The sequence below is a fragment of the Malaclemys terrapin genome, chromosome 1, assembly GCF_027887155.1.
Source record: "Malaclemys terrapin pileata isolate rMalTer1 chromosome 1, rMalTer1.hap1, whole genome shotgun sequence".
In the NCBI taxonomy this organism is placed as follows: domain Eukaryota; kingdom Metazoa; phylum Chordata; order Testudines; family Emydidae; genus Malaclemys; species Malaclemys terrapin.
Window position 1 is genome coordinate 332,966,771 of NC_071505.1, and position 17,466 is coordinate 332,984,236.

General features: G+C 40.6%; 1 protein-coding gene across 1 annotated transcript in view; it reads right to left on the bottom strand.

The window, feature by feature from the left end:
* Nucleotides 1-7,644: 7,644 nt before the first annotated feature.
* PCF11 (PCF11 cleavage and polyadenylation factor subunit) overlaps nt 7,645-17,466 on the bottom strand; it is a 30,658-nt gene continuing 20,836 nt past the window's right edge. Inside the window, exons 9-16 of the mRNA XM_054015758.1 lie at nt 16,489-16,594; nt 15,355-15,477; nt 14,592-14,706; nt 13,572-13,755; nt 12,864-13,019; nt 11,666-11,758; nt 9,694-9,729; nt 7,645-8,760 (exon numbers count right to left, since the gene is read on the bottom strand). Coding sequence (XP_053871733.1) covers nt 8,545-8,760; nt 9,694-9,729; nt 11,666-11,758; nt 12,864-13,019; nt 13,572-13,755; nt 14,592-14,706; nt 15,355-15,477; nt 16,489-16,594 — 1,029 coding nt within the window. The 3' untranslated portion in view covers nt 7,645-8,544. The remainder of the gene's footprint in view (nt 8,761-9,693; nt 9,730-11,665; nt 11,759-12,863; nt 13,020-13,571; nt 13,756-14,591; nt 14,707-15,354; nt 15,478-16,488; nt 16,595-17,466) is intronic.

Consider the following 17,466-nt stretch of genomic DNA (forward strand, 5'->3'; position numbering starts at 1 on the left):
TTGTATAACTATTTTGGGTAGGGATGCATTCATTTATTTTTACCTAAATAGTTGTCTCAGTACAACTTCTAGTGTGGACACAGTAATGCCTTCATAAAAGTTCCTTACACCGATATAGCTTATTCTAGCTGCACTGAAATAGCTATACTGGTATAAAGCACTTTTACACTGATATTGATTCTACTTTAACTATACTAGTAGAATTCAAGCAGTACAGCTTTCTATTGGAAACAAGTCCCGCCTCAGCAACGCTCATGCACCTTTATGTTGAATTAAAACAAAAAAAGTCAGGCTCTTGTTAAGAAGAGAGATTGGCGCCCCACAGGAAAAATGACACTTAGATACTATGGTGATGGGGACCAACTGAAAACCTAGATAAATAGCTCCCGTGTTCCATGTAGACTAATGAATGGAAGTGCAGAGGGTTGCTGGTTCTTTTAAGAGGAGCCAGGGCCTAGGCTACGTGTGGGAAGCTAATTTAAAAGGAAAGAGCCCATGTAGACAGTTGATTGTCTATTAAGCACCTGACTCTGATCAAAGGCCATCAGGACTCAGCTGCAAGGAGATGCTCTTGGGGACAGGAGCTCTCTGTTACTGCAGGAGAAGGAGAGCTACAGTCCATTAACCTCTCTAAGCTGATAAAATGGAGTAGAAAGGGGCCAGCTTTAGCCCCAAGCTCAGCCAATCAGCATTGAGACTCCAAGGGGCTGGAAGCTGAAGGTTTTCACCAGTAAATCAAGTCATCAGAAGATCTGATAATTAAACGAACATATCATGGATGGATTAGCTTTGGCTGTAATACTAGCATTTAGATACATCATTTATAAGCAAAATAATGTATTAACTTCAAAGGACTTAGAATAACCTACTGAATTGTATTCACTATAGTTAGTTTATGTTGTTTTCCGGAGTTGAAGGGCACTCTTCCTCTTCTCCTTTTTTGTGGTTTAAATTAAAAGGTCAGTCAGCCCAAGTTTTAAAAAGCTGTAGTCCTGGTTGCTTTAGCCTGTTGGTCATCCTACTCTGAAATTGTATTTTAGAATGATTCATTCCCTAGAGATATTATGATCATTTTTCAGCTACAACCACTATTAATTCATTTGCTCTGGAGACTTCTTGGTTCTCTTTCAGCCTACCAAGTACACATGTAAGATCCCTTTTCAAAGAGGCATGTATCACTGAAATTCTTCTGCTGGCTTTTCACCTACTAATTGCAAGCAGGGAATTAGTTCTCTTTTTTCAAACAAAGCCACAATTTTTAAATCTTCCTTGAGTTTAGCTGTGGTTATAGAACCATATAGTACTGTGACAAAGTTCCTCCTCTGCCTCGGTGGGTTCTGCACTTTCTGGCAGATTTGCTCACCTCAGAGGTTCATGGCAGTCCTCAGTTTGGCTCCTTTTGTTAGTGGCACAAACCTGCCATTCACTCAGCTAACTTCATCACGGCCAGCATGGGGAAAAGAAGGAGAATAATCCCTGCAGTCTCTGCTGGCCCACCTAATGGGTCAGGGTCAGGCCAGAGACCTTCCCTTCTGGTGGGACTCCAGGTCAACACCTCTTATATCAAATAGGGGGTTGGGGGAACCTGGGCCCGCCCTCTACTCCAGGTTCCAGCCCAGGGCCCTGTGAATTGCAGCTGTCTACAGTGTCTCCTGTAACAGCTGCATGACAGCTACAACTCCCTGGGCTACTTCCCCATGGCCTCCTCCCAACACCTTCTTCTTTGTCCTCACCACCAGAACTTCCTTCTGATATCTAATAATGCTTGTACTCCTCAGTCCTCCAGCAGTATGCTTTCTCACCTTCTTGCACGCTCCTTGCACGCATCTCACAAACTGAACTGAGGTCCTTTTTAAAACCAGGTGCCCTGATTAGTCTGCCTCTCCTAATTGATTCTAGTAGCTTCTTAATTGGCTCCAGGTGTCCTAATTAGCCTGCTTAATTGGTTCCAGCAACTTCCTGATTGTTCAGCCCAATATCTTACTCAGGGAAAAGGGACCTGCTTAATCTGGAGCTAATAGATCTACTTTCTATCACTCTCCTGTAGCCAGGGCTGGCTTTAACAAGTTCAGGGCCCGACTGAAATACCCGGCGGCGGCGGGTCCTTCACTCGCTCCGGATCTTCCGTGGTACTGAAGGACATGCTGCCGAAGACCGGGAGCGAGTGAAGGACCCGCCGCCGAAGTGCCGCTGAAGACCCGGATCACCACCGGGTGAGTAAAAATTAGAAAGTTAGGCTCTCTTCTTTAGGGCATGGGGCCCTCTTAGGCGCAGGGCCCGATTAGGGAGAATCGGGGGAAATCAGCCTAAAGCCGGCCCTGCCTGTAGCCATCTGGCCTGAACCTGTCACAGTGCATAAATTGTGAGCGGTAGCAAATTGTGTCACATTTTGCTAGCTCGACCAGAGACTGGGAAAGGTGAGAGGTAGCAAATTGTGACAGGGCAGAAAGATCATCCATAGGTGGCAGTAGCTGCTCCTGGTAGCAAACTCTGTCAGTAGTGGTTTTTGATATTACACCCTGGCACGAGGTGATGGTTTTCAAACTGTGGGGTGTCAGTCTCCCCCATGGAGGCACACCCCCCCCCCGTTTGAAAACTGTGCTAAATGGAAAGCAGAAATCTGGTGGGGTACATGCCCCCACATGCCCCCCATGCATTGCCTCTGGGGGGCACAAATTTGCTTTCTTGCTCTGGGCACTAAAATGCTCTCGTCATATGCACTTACATCACACTGATTGACAGACTTCACTTATGCACCAGCCATGGGAGGTTGAAATCTGTACATGTACCTAACAGTCATCACGTAAACATGAGGGTGCAAATCCCAGAGAAGTCCTCTCATCATTAAATTGGTGGAAGAATCTTCTCCTGCACAGCAATTCTTTCCATATTACACAGACTAACAGTCCAGGTCATGTCAGACAACACAACAGCAAGGTTTTATATCAACAGACAGGCACATGTTCACCCCCCCTTTTGCCAAGAAGCTGTTAGTCTCTGGAACGGTGCAGTCATCCACCAAATCACACAAATCCACATGGACCAGCTCAGCAGGCAATTCACAAGTAACCATGAACGGACCATCAAGGCTACAATTCTGCACATGGGTTTCCCACAGTAAACCAATTCACTATAGACGGGAACAAGAAGCACCAAATGTTCCATTCAATGGGGGAAGAAGGGTGGTGTCTGAGCCAAAATTCTCTGTCAGATGTTTTCCTCATCGATTCCAGGGATAATTCATGCTTGTCTACCAACCCTGTTTATACTGAATGTCTTGAGGAGACTCAGGACTCATCAATAACGATCATGCTAGCATCAGCTTGTCCTGCAGTTCCTGTACTCAGACCTGATTTACCTGTCAACTTAGCCCCCAATATCACATTGCCTGCCTTAGCCAATGTGCTCTCCCAGAATGAAGATCAGATGCTTCATCTGGATTCAGCATTGTTGCATTTGACAACATGGATAGCAACATGGCTACTACAACACTGCAAACATGGATAGTGGCTAGTTATCTACTATTGATAGGAGCTGTTCAGCTGAAGTCCACTATATATTAGTGCACAATAGGTAGGACTCCACTAGGCTGTCCTATATAACTAAATGGAAGAAGTCCTCTGTTTGGACAAAACATCATCACTTGTCTCCCTTAGAGACTCCAAATTCCTGTTATTTTGTACTATCTACTATCCCTCAAGAATTCAGGGTGATCAGTCAGCTCCATAAGGGTAACTTTATCGGCAGTACCAGTACATCATCAGGATTACACCATCGGATCCGTCCCTACAGTTTCTAGTTTTCTCAAGGGCCTCATTCGTGTGTTTCCCCCAGTTCGAGTCCCCTCTTCCTTGGAATATTAATATAGTTTTTAGCCAGGTTAATGGGCCCTCTTCTTGAGCCCCTTCCAATGTGCTCATTGCTACATCTGCCAATGAAGACAGCCTTTTTAGTAGCTAGAACTTCAACCTAAAAGGTACAAGAAATACAGGCACTTCTGGCTGATCCACCTTACATCGTGTTCTATAAGGCCAAGTTGATCTCATAGGTCTCACCCTAAGTTTTTACCTAAGATTGTTTTGAATTTTCATTTAAATAGATGATTCACCTGCATGTTTTCTTTCCCTAGCCCCATTCCAACCTGGGGGCAGGGGAGGGGGGCAGAGAAGAGGAGAGAAACTGCACATCTTTGAGGTAGTTACAGCTCTTTTGTGTTACTTTAACAGCTTATGCTCTAATCAATTTGTTAGTCTATAAGGTGCCACAAGTACTCCTGTTCTCTGAACAGCATATTGTCCTTCGGAAACTGCCCTATGTTGTTAGTAGCATTTGCAGATACAGTAAAAGGCCAGGCAGTATTTACCCAAAGACTATCTAAATAGGTTTCTAGTTGCATTAAATCATGCTAGATTGCATTCACGCAAGCTGGTTAGAGCCGACTCCACCAGGGCTCAGGCAGGCTCTGTAGCAAGAGGCGTACCCATGGCAGAAATCTGCGGAACAGCTATATAGGGATCAGTCCACTCTTTCACCCAACACTATTCCCTCTACAAAGCCTCCATCTCTAACAGCTGCCTTGGCAGAGCAATCACTGAACAGGCCCAACCTCCTGATTATGAGGTCACTGTTTGCTAGTCACCAGAAGTGGAATATATGTGGACAGGAACTAGTTAGTTACCCAACATTCTTCGAGATGTGTTGGCCACATGTATTTCACAATCCAACCTCCTTCTCCGCTCCTGCAATCTTGTAATACCTGGATTTTGCATTGGTAAAGGAACTGAGCAATGGTGGGGCCCATTCCATTTATACCTTCAGGTGGAGTGTTGGGATGGGCAAGGGCATGGCCCCAACAGGCATTTCTGGCCAAAATAATCCAATTGTGTGGATTTTGGGCTGGAATTCGGGTGGACAATTACCCAAAAAAATTACCCAAGCACCCTAAATACATCCATGGTCAATTACCCACTATGTAATAGAGGCGTGTCAGATGTTCAAGAGGTTTTTGAGAGAGGTTTTTTGTCCAGAAAGGTTGTCTAGATCTGGAATTGATGCCTTTCATTAGTAATTTGCAACTTCCTTGGGAAATTGTATCAATTCATATTATGATATAGTAATGTGCTGGTAGTGTCTTTTGTCCCTAGTGATTAATACAAGTGACCATGAATAGACTGGTTTCAGAGCAGCAGCCGTGTTAGTCTGTATCCGCAAAAAGAACAGGAGTACTTGTGGCACTTTAGAGACTAACAAATTTATTAGAGCATCCGAAGAAGTGGGCTGTAGTCCACGAAAGCTTATGCTCTAATAAATTTGTTAGTCTCTAAAGTGCCACAAGTACTCCTGTTCTTTTTTCATGAATAGACTGGTCGCCATGGGAATGTTTTTTTTTTTTAAATGTTCACAAGTCAAACAGTGATTTGTAGACTTAAAAATTCCAAGCACTTCTACAATTTTGATGTCACTTACATCTTTATGTAGCTAGGAAAGCCCCATGTCCAGGGTTCCTTTAAATAATGAAAAACATCTCCTCAAACTCAAAGGGATTAAGGGGGAAGTGGTGCCAATCAACTGTGGCTAGGATCATGACCTCAAGTTGTGAAAGAGGTTACCCCCTCTTAAAAACAAAACATTCCCCTCTCCCCCCCGCAAAAAAATGTTTCAAATTAAGCTGAAATTGTGACTAACAGCTTCAACACTGGGTTCTGGAACAGTAGAAGCTTCATTTCTCCACAGTGGAATGCACTAGTACTCCCCCAAGTCTCAGAAATATCCTTTTTGCAAGGCAAATTCACTAGGATTTTGCAAAGTGAACCTGAATTTGGCCATTAGTGTTTAAGCCTAGCGTAACAGTTTTAAAAGCATGCAGTATAAGTTCCTTAATAAATAATTCCTTAAGATGTAAAATATTTCAATTTCCACTCAGTCAAATTAGGTAGACGTGGTATATCTTGACTTTAGTAAAGCTTTTGATACGGTCTTGTGTGACTTTTTCATAAACAAACTAGGGAAATGCAACCCAGATGGGGTTACTATAAGATGGGTGCAAGATCCTGTCAGAGAAAAACAGGAGTTCTCACTCTTTTGGTTGGGTGCAGCAAATCAGATACTTTATTATCTCTAGCAATTGCGTGGCAGGAGAGAGCTGAACAGGTCTCTCAACAGGTAAACAATTACAGCAAGCATTTATACCTTTGTTACAGACAATAATGAGCAACAGCTGCATTTTGTTTATACATAGGTCATCCTGATATCTTATTTTTCTCACTTATTTAGACTAGTCTACATTCCATATTATCTACACAAGGTTGCAACAACTTCTCACACAGTTCTTTCCCATTCCCCTCACACAATCCTCGCTTCTACAAATCTCACGTTATTAGGGTTAAAGTTAGCCTGACTCTTGCTAACAGAAGAGACTGTTTGCATTGAAATCCCCTTTCAATCTCTGTCAGGCCTTGCTCTACTTCCACAATCCCGACGGTGGTGAAGAGTTGCCCAGACCTCCCTCGCGCCCAGTCCTATCCTTTCCTTTGTGGGAGGTTGGAGACCGACCTAGCACCATCTTTTGGGGCTTCTTGGTCAGAGTCACAGATGGGGACCGGTGCTGGCCAGTGGATGGTCCTGGTGGGGTACTGCGTACCGAGGTCACGGTGCTTGGCACCAAGTTGGAGCACTGTTCCAGTGCCAGGGTGAGAGCTGACTCCGTAAGTAGCGCTCCAACGAGTATCGCGCTCCTTAGTCCTTGGTTTGAAGGACTTGCAAATTTTGCACTTTTCACTAATGTGCCCTTCGCCCAAGCAACACAGACAACTGCTGTGTGGATCACTAATGGGCATGGGCCTCTTGCAGCAATCACAGGGCTTAAAGCCTGAGGATCGGGGCATGCCCCGTTCGGGACCTATAAAGCCTCTAACTATAGCTAAGGGATTTACAAATACTAACAGAAAACTATATACACTATAATACAAGAATTAACTAGTTCGTACGAACGAGCAACAACAGCACTAGCTGAAGCAGCAATGGTTCCAGCACTGTCACTGGCCGCAAGAAGGAACTGAGGGTGGTTGGAGCTGGCGGCGCCCTATATACCGTGGCATGTGCGCACCACTCCAGGGGGCGCTGGAGCCGGTCCCCTATGAATACTGCTGTGGGAAAAACTTCCAGCACCGGTGCATGTGATGAGCACACCCAAGTTGAATGGACATGAGCAAGCACTCAAAGAAGAAATTGGATTTATTTAGTCTGGAAAAGAGAAGACAGAGGGGACATGATAACAGTTCTCAAATATGTGAAAGGTTGTTACAAGGAAGATGAAGAAAAAAAATTCTCTTAACCTCTGAGGATAGAACAAGAAGCAATGGGCTTAAATTGCAGCAAGGGAGGTTTAGGTTGGGCATTAGGAAAAACTTCCGGTCAGGGTGGTTAAGCACTGGAATAAATTGCCCACGTTGGTTGTGGAATCTTCGTCATTGGAGATTTTTAAGAGCAGGTTAGACAAACACAGTCAGGGATGGTCTAGATAATACTTAAGTCCTGCCACAAGTGCAGGGGACTGGACTAGATGACCTCTCAAGGTCCCTTCCAGTCCTATGATTCTATGATTACCCCAAAACCCCTCATGAAATAAAGAGATTCAAACTCAAATATGCTTCATTCTTTCTATTTATTACATGTTAGAAATATTAACATCTCAAGGTATCCGGTTTATCATCTAAATCCAGTCATAACCAACAAAAGAAAAATGTTAACCATGTTTCAAAATGAGCACTCTTACATTCATTTTCTCCCCTGTAACTTAAAGAAAAAATTGTTCAGCTGTACTAAATTCTTATGTTTGACTATTTGAAAAAAGGCATTAAAAATCTGCTTTAACAAGCAATTATACTGGTTTGTTAATCAAATGTATGTTGGCAGTTGTAACCACGATCAAGCCCACAGGTTGTTTTACTAATTTTCCCTTCTATCCAAAACTGTCTTTTTGGTTACTTTTATTTTTATATCTGGATATGTATGCAAGTTTGTTCATCTAAGTTTAATAAGAAAAGAAATTTAGGGTTTGCTGTTTGAGAAAGTTCCTGCATTGTTTTCCTTATAACCCTCCTATGAATCCAAATAACTTCCTTCAGTTATAACTCAGAATCCTACGTAGTTAGAGGTCTAAATTGAGGTCTCTGTTTAATTCCACTTAAGCTGAAAAAGGTACAGAAACTCTTCATTCGATGGTGTGCATAAACATTACACTCCATATATAGCAAAAATATCTTTTATTTATAATTTACATTTCCACAAGTGAAAATTGTACATTTTTTTTACATATACAATTCCATTCCGTTAAATTTGCACGCATCTACAGAACTTTCACACAATCGACACCTGAAACTGTGCAGGCAATAAGAAATTCAAATACAAAAATGTATTTATTAACCAAATAATAGCTGGGGCCCTGCCCCATGAGAACATTTTATTTATATAAAAAGTATTTGCCTTCTAGAGTCAACACAGCAGCTCTTCTGTTCTGTAAAAAAATCATACCTCTCAGTTTAGTTAAACTGGTTCACCCTTATCAGTTTCTGTTTTAATATCTGTAGACGCAGGTGTGCTCTCTTCCATACAAGTAGCAGGGGTGTCGACAGGTTCTTCTTTGACTTTAGGACTGTTACAGGGCTCCTGTATTTCTTGTTTGACAATGTTCAACATAATATTTAGTGGGTTTTCCACAGGGGTCTTGCTGGGGGATGGTGTACAATCAAATGATGATGTCTGCCAAATGAAAATTAACAATAAATATACAGTTTTACATATCACTAAGACAGTTATTTCCTTTGTGACTAAAGGGGAGGGAGAAAAGTTATAAATGTTGCTTCACAGGATGTGTTAATTTTGGTATTGAAAATGCAAGTTTCCCCCCTCACCAAGATTCTTAGAGAGCTGGTTTGTTCTGTAACATTCTTACCTTAGCAAATATAGTTTAAAAACAAACCTAATGCTCCCTAAATTAAAATTATTACGTCAAACAAATACGGGACAAATATGTAGTACAGTGGTTTTCAGCCAGGGATCCGCAGACTATGTCTAATGGGTCTAAAAAAGATTGTCATTACCATATAACAGTGGTTTTCAACCTGTAATAAGCAGACCTCTGGGGTTCATAGACTATGACTAAGATTTCCAAAGGGGTTCGCACATCCATTTGAAATTTTTTTCAGGACTCCAAACGAAAAAAGGTTGAAAGCCACTGATGTAGTATATTGCCATAAAGCACAGTATACTCCTCACTAACCCCAACACAACAATTTGATTTCCTATATTCATTCACAGTAAACAGCTAATGGAAGTTAGAAACTAAAAACACATCAGTATTAATTTACTCCAGCAAATTCTTCATATTTAAAAGCTTTAACCCCATATACTTGACCTATATATTCTACTTATGGCTTCTATTTACTGCTGTTTGACATGTAAGATGATATGTTATGTCACAACATCAGAGATAAGCAATAAGCTTCCCAGTTAGTTCTGAATTATAAATTTGCTATTACCATAATTCTTGCAGTTCCTTGTCTAGTCACATGTGACAGAAATGGGTAGCATGCTCTGAATACATTCTCTAGTACAAAACTATAAATCTCTCAACACAAAAATCAACTTCACAATAAAATATTTGAGCAGAAATAAAAATAGAGATGCACTTGCCTTTTGGTAATCTTCATAACATGATGGATGGTAAATCTAAAAAAAGAAAAACCATGTGACTTCTCTACATATTTGAATACACAAATGCATATTTTATAGCGGTTGCACAGGTTATGAAATTAGGTTTGCAGAACAGTTTTGATTATGCACTTCATTGTCTCATCCCCTCGCTTCCCTAAACATTCACTTATGAACTAAAGTCTTCCATGCTTAGCTTCTAATGCCCAAAGGTAATCTGAGCAAAATATATTTTGTCCTTAATGCTGACCATAAATCTAATTTTTCAACCAAAACTTAATGGTAAAGTTATTAGACTGCATGTTCCACCAACGTAAGGCATAAAGGGCAAGGAATGCAGTTTAAGCAGTTAATTCTCAAGACCCCAACTTCACTTATTAGCACCCCTTCTCCACCTCAATTATCTCCCTTCCCCCATCCGGAGACTGGGATAGTTATAATGATTAATATAGGGTTGTGGTGTGACTTTCATAGGTTCTAACTACATATAAATATAACTTAAGAATGGCCATACTGGGTGACGCTAAAGGTCCATCTAGCCCAGAATCCTGTCTTCCAACAGTGGCCAATGACAGGTGCTTCAGAGGAAATGAACCGAACAGGTAATCATCAAGTGATTCCCTGTCATCCATTCCCAGCTTCTGGCAAACAGGCTCAGGACACCATCCCTGCCCATCCGGGCTAATAGCCATTGATGGACCTATCCTCCAGGAACTTATCTAGTTCTTTTTTGAACCGTTATAGTCTTGGCCTTCACAACATCCTTTGACAAAGAGTTCCGCTGACTGTGCAATGTGTGAAGAAATACATCCTTTTGTTTGTTTTAAACCTGCTGCCTATTAATTTCATTTGAAGATCCCTATATTTCCTGTGTTATGAGTAAATAACACTTCATTATTTACTTTCTCCACACCAGTCAAGATTTTATACTCTCTTAGTCGTCTCTATTCCAAGCTGAAAACTCCCAGTCTTATTAATCTCTCCTCATATGGAAGCTGTTCCATACCCCCAATCATTTTTATTGCCCTTTTCTGTTCCTTTTCCAATTCTAATATATCTTTTTTGAGATGGGGCGAGCAGATCTGCATCTTGTATTAAAGATGAGAGCATACATTGGATTTATATAGAGGCAATATGATTTTCTGTCTTATTATCTCTCTCTTTCCTAATGATTCCCAACATTTTATTAGCTTTTTTGACTGCCGCTCCACACTGAGTGGATGTTTTCAGAGAACTATCCACAATGACCCCAAGATCTCTTTCTTGAGTGCTATCATTTTATATGTATAGTTGGGATTATGTTTTCCAATGTGCATTACTTTGTATTTATCAACATTGGATTTCATCTGCCATTTTGTTGCCCAGTCACCCAGTTTTGTGAGATCCCTTTGTATCTCTTCGCAGTCTGCTTTGGACTTAACTATCTTGAACAGTTTTGTATCATCTGCAAATTTTGCCACCTCACTGTTTACCCCCTTTTTCCAGATCATTTATGAATACGTTGAACAGTTCTGGACATGGATTTATATCCTGGTGTAAGTGAGGTATGGTGTCAAAATATAAATGTTGACTATGGATTTTTTTCATAATGTTAAGGAAAAATTATATAAAGAGCTGAACTATGTTAGTGGTTATTGTAAACTGGTTAAATAATTGTATGTATAAGTTACTGAACTTATATCTACATGTATTTTATTTATGGTGCTGCTGCATGGTGTGCTGAAGTCAAGTATATCTGTGCTAACATATCAGCTCTTTAAGGGTACCCCCTATGGTGCGGACGTTTTGGTGCACCATGGAACCTAAAAAGCAGCAGAGTAAACTCTTCAAGAGTGAAGACAGACTGGCTGCCCTCAACCACATGCCCCTTTGCACAGTCATGCTATTTCCTCATCTACCCTGGCATTTAGTAACCCCAAATGTCACACATACGGAAGTAATATGCTCCGCATACCTTTTCCTCTACTCTAATAGCATTCTTTAGATGCCACTCTTCCTCTTCCTCGTCCCAGTATTGTTCAAATTGCTCTTGGCAAATTTCACAGCTCTGAAAGATGGAAAAGACACAGCTATGTAAATTTACAAACATTTATATAACACTTTTGTGCTTACCAGTTTCTAGAGAAGCAGCTAACTACAGTTTACTAAGAAAGGGGTCTTTTTGACAATCAAGGTAAATATACTGGAATACCCTGCATTCCTATGTATGCACCGTAGAGTTAAAAGGGTAACATAAATGGACACTAATTACTTATTTAATTGCAATTTGTGAACTATGGACTAATTGTAATGGACAACTAGATTCCACATTCTCGATTAACTGTTAGCATCGCATGAAGTTACTACGTTTTCTAAATTAAAAAATGAGGGGGGGGAGGGATAGCTCAGTGGTTTGAGCATTGGCCTGCTAAACCCAGGGTTGTGAGTTCAATCCTTGAGGGGGCCACTTGGGGATCTGGGGCAAAATCAGTACTTGGCCCTGCTAGTGAAGGCAGGGGGCTGGACTTGATGACCTTTCAAGGTCCCTTCCAGTTCTAGGAGATGGGAGATCTCCATTAAAAAATCTCCAAGTTTAGAGAGGCTTTCATTCAGGGAAGGGATAGCCATCACAACAGTTTTCTGCAAATCCTGTATGTAGCCGGTAGCCAACTGTTATGAAATTCAAAAGTATTAGCTAATCCAGGTAACAAACTATTGTCCATCTTGCTATTTTGCTAATAAAAACAGCTCATATTTGATTACATAACTTCCCTCCCTAAATAGAATTCAGAGAGGTCTGTCATGATTTTGTTGCTATTCGGTTAACCACTTAGGTACTTAATTCTTACTCAGCCCTTAATAAAGCCTATTTCTATTGGCCTCAATGGGAATTTCTCTGAGCAAGGCCTGAACGAAAACACAAGTTAGAGAGCTTGTGATTTGGCCGACAGAGAATTTTTTCAGTTTGTTTGCCTCTATCATCTTTCCTACAGCAAGTCTGCTAAATACAAGCTTCAACTTCCACACAGGTACATTTCTAACCTGTATTTGTTAGATACAAGGATGAAACTCTACAGTTTACATAAAATACTTAGGGATTAAAAAAAACCTGTAAGATTGCTCAGAAATTAAACCATGCCCCCTACATAAGCTAATTAAATGTGTAAATTTACCTCATCCACTCCAGCTGGTCCAGCAGGAACACTTTGAAACTCTTTTTCTTTAGCAGCTTCTTGTGTCTTCAATACAACTTCTTCATGTACTTTTTCAAAGAACTGGCTCTTTGCACGTTCCTCTAGATCAGCTATTTCTTCAAATTCTATCCAGTCCTAAGGAAGTTAACAAAAATAACATTCAAACCATCTTTTCATTAATCATAACTTTTACGCATTTAAAAATACAGTTCCCCAAATTTGATATCTGAGAAGGTGTGAGAGCATTTTTAATAAAAGATGTCAGTTTGACTGGACTGAAAACTGAAGCTCTCTCATTACAGATACAGCATGACAAGTAGCAATGCAAGTTTCCCAACACTGCTCCATTGTGCTTCAAGCCTGTTCTAAAGGGACCACTCTTCGGAGCGACAATGTAGTGTAACATCCATCCCATTTTAATCATTGCTCTTCACTGAGACTATCAAAAAAGGTGTCAATGGTCTTAGACTATATTAGTTCCCCCTATACCTTTCTTTTATGTTTTTATAGCCAGTGTCAGAAAAAAAGAGGAGGGAGAAATCTGAGAGGATTAATTACCAAAGGCCGAATTCTGTGCTGATTTACATTCCATGCAACAGAACTGAATTCAGTGCAATTGCACAGGGAATAATTTTGCCTTCTATTCATTCAGGCACATACAGAGAAAGATGATATTGCATTACTTACTGTTAAACTGTAGTACCACCTTCTGTGAGTAACTTTTCTGCTAATGTCCTTTTCAGTGCGATTTTGTCGGTAATGCCAGTCCAAATGATCTGCATATACATCAGTCTGTGAAGTTGTAAACCTCATTCCACAGGAGTAACACTGAATACCAGTGTACAATCGATTTATAACACTATCATAACGCCTACAAGAGAAAAAAATTGTAAAGTCTTAACATCTACCAGAAAGTTTGTGACAGACCTAAAATGGATTCAAATTGCAAAACAATGATCTCTAGGTAACAATACATGAAAAGCATACTAGCACATAACGTTAGCCATTTTAGATCTACTGGCTCCAGTGAGCTAAAAGCAAATTGATGTGAATGCTAAACATATTGGGCCCAAATCTGCAAACCTTTGTGCACACTGACAGTTCCATTGACTTCTATGTGCAATTAAAAAAATATGCATCTTGTCTAAGAATTAAATGTTTATAAATGTATTTCACACGGAAAGGTTTTTATGCAAATGATGTGACATTAATGAATACAACGATGAAACTAACAGTTGTATCCCTTCTCCCTCCTTACTCTATTGCAGGGGTAGGCAACCTAGGGCACGTGTGCCAAAAGCAGCACGCGAGCTGATTTTCAGTGGCACTCACACTGCCTGGATCCCGGCCACCAGTCCAGGGGCTCTCCATTTCAATTTAATTTTAAATGAAGCTTCTTAAACATTTTAAAAGCCTGATTTATTTCACCTTCAATAATAGTTTAGTTATATATTATAGACTTATAGAAAGAGACCTTCTAAAAACATTAAAATGTATTACTGGCATGGGAAACCTTAAATTAGAGTGAATAAATGAAGATTCGATACACCACTTCTGAAAAGTTGCCGACCCCTGCTCTATCGTGGTGTCTCACAATCTTCTACAATTAAGTTCTCAAGTTGTCTTGAAACAAAGACAATTAAACTACCAATATATTAGTGTCTTGATTACCCATAGTGCACACCGAGCCCACATTAGTACACGTACTGTTTTAGTTCTTCAACTGTAAAGTTAGTGAGGTCTGGGATGTCTTGATCCTCACTCTGCTCTTGGTCATCCTCCTCCTCTTCAGGAGCTGGTTGGGTAGAAGTTTCATTCACTTCTAGAAAGCATAAATGGAAAACTGTCAGTTTCCCAAGATGCATTCTGAAACAGTTCCACTTATTCAAACAATAAAATGAACATAACGCCAAATACAGCATTAACCAATTCAATTTGGTGCTTTAACAGCTTAAAACAAAGGTACACATTTTAATAACTAGGTCAACAATTTGAATTTGGGCAAGTGGTTTTTAACTGACTTCTCTAACTCATCCAAACCCTTGGTTTGGAAAGTAATCTATGAAAGACACAAGCTAAAGCAATTTCAAACACTGACACATTTTTAAAAAATTGTTTTGATTAAAACAAACAACTTGGGGATGGACCAAAGATAGACTGACTGATTTATTTGCAAGTCTGACTATATTAGTCAGCTAAAATCTACAAACTAAACTATTCAATAGTGGAAGTTTTAAAAGGACGTTACCAAACATAACTCACTTCATCATGTGCACCAAGACGGTCACTCCCAAATTATGGGACATCATAAAAACAAAAGCAAGTTCTTGGTTTTATATGCCATAAGAAAATCATTAAAACACATATTACATAGAAAATTAGAGTACTTGTATAGCAAGATTTTTACTGGGAGTTTTTCACTGCACTCTTGTGTTAAAATGGACAGTAAGAGCATAAATGCTGTACATACGTGCTGAAGTGGAATCAGTAGTTTTTGACACTTTGAGGATTCCTGTTGAAAGCAGTTTAGAGAACAACTCATTTACATCAAGCTGGCCGAGGTGATTATCAGGATATGAAAGTGGAAGGGACCCTGAGGGAAGAAAAACAGCAACGATCCAATATTTCTGATGCATTCAAGAAAATCAAGCCTTAATATAGGTCATCCTGTTTATTTTAATGATACTCCTTTAAAATAATTTTTTTGAAAGAAGTCAATGTTTTAAAGAAAATAGAAGTTGCTAAATACAGTTCTCGGTTGTTCATTTCTTACTCAACTATATTCCATTCTATACATCACCACCAAGAATATTTATCACCCACGCCACATGCTAAGAGAAAAGAGTAGCCCTCAGACAGAAGCACCTCTATTTTGCCATTCTATTTATCTCATCTTTTTCCCTCCCCTCACTGTTCCCCCCATTTTTCAGCTTTTCATTTACCGAATTGTTTCCCTGTCTCTTCTCCTTTTGTTTTGTGCCTTCTTGGTCTTTTTTGTTAGTCAGCTTCCCTTTGCAGTCCCCTCCCTCCCCTCATAGTATTAAGATTTCAAAATGCTGATCTGTCTGCCACCCAAGGTACAACCAGCCATACTTGCTCTACAGGTTTTTGGAATGTGTTATTTTCTTAGTCTGACTCTAGTAAATATTTACGCTTAATTATTTGACTTTGTTCACTTATTACATTCTGGAAGCCTTTAATTTTGGGCTCGGATGTGCAGGGATGAATTGCATAACTTGGCATATGCAAATCAGCCCTACTGTGTCTCCATTTGTCTTCTCATACCCACACAAAAGCAGATCATTTTCAGCATCATAGCATACCAAAAAACATGTGGTTACATAAACTAATCAGGACCAGGCCTGATTGATACTTGAATGGGAGACCTCCAAAAGAAATTCAAGTATTAAAGAAATTGTATTTATTAACAATTAAATGGCAATCTTTCTTGAGTTAGTACTGAATCAGGGCCACAGAATAGTGCTAAGTGGCAACATGCTGTTGAAAGTACTGTGGATTACCTGAGTAGCTAAATTCTGTGGTTTCTGATTAACAAAGTTTGAACACTAGTTTAAAATAGCCAGCACAAACTCTGTGTATATACCTGCTGGATTCTGAACAAAGCTTCCAGGATTTTGTGCAAGTACTGGTAAATACGTTTGTCCTTGACTGTAAGGTCCAGGTTGAGAAGATACAGATAGACCAGGAACCTATAAAAGTAAAAAGTTATGTACTTATCTCATAGCTATTTGAATTACAAAATCTTCTTACATTTTACTCTTAACTCCTAAAGTATCCCCAGTATAGAGCCATAGAAATGTAGGACTGGAAAGGACCTCGAGAGGTCATCTAGTCCAGTTCCCTGCCCTGAGGAAGGACTAAGTATTATCTAGACCATCCCTGACAGGTGTTTGTCTAACCTGTTCTTAAAAACATCCAACGACAGAGATTCCACAACCTCCCCACATAACTTGTTCCAGTGTTCAACGACCCGGATAATTTGGAAGTTTTTCATAATGTTTCAACTTAACTCTCCTTTGCTGCAATTTAAGCCCATTATGCCAGTGGTCCCCAAACTTTCTACCTCACGCCCCACTCTTACCCGTTTGCGCCCCCTCTCCCCCCGAGTCGGGGGCAGGAACGAGACCATGGCTCCAGAAGGGGGGGACACGGACAGGAGTAAGGGGGCTGAGGCTGGGGCCACAGCTGGGGGCGGGGCCAGGCTGGCAGCCAGGGCATGGGGCTGGCAGCCGGGGCCAGGAGTGGAGTTCAGTGGCACTCCCTCCCCGCACCCCATAGGGGCTGGCCCAGACCCCAGCTGCGTCCCCCCGAACATTCTGCTCCACAGTTTGGGATCCTCTGCATTTACCTATTTATATCCATGAAGGGGGAATGTCGCGTACATTTTTGAAGGCTCCTTATAAATTGACAGCACAGTATTTCAAACTATATTTTTAGTGCCAAGTATTGGGGGTGGGGGTGGGGGAGGACCTCCTAATGAAATGCACAAGTCCTTCCATGCTTACTTATTTAATAAGGGATATTTGTTTCTTTTAGCCATCAGGCCTGCACATTTTAAATT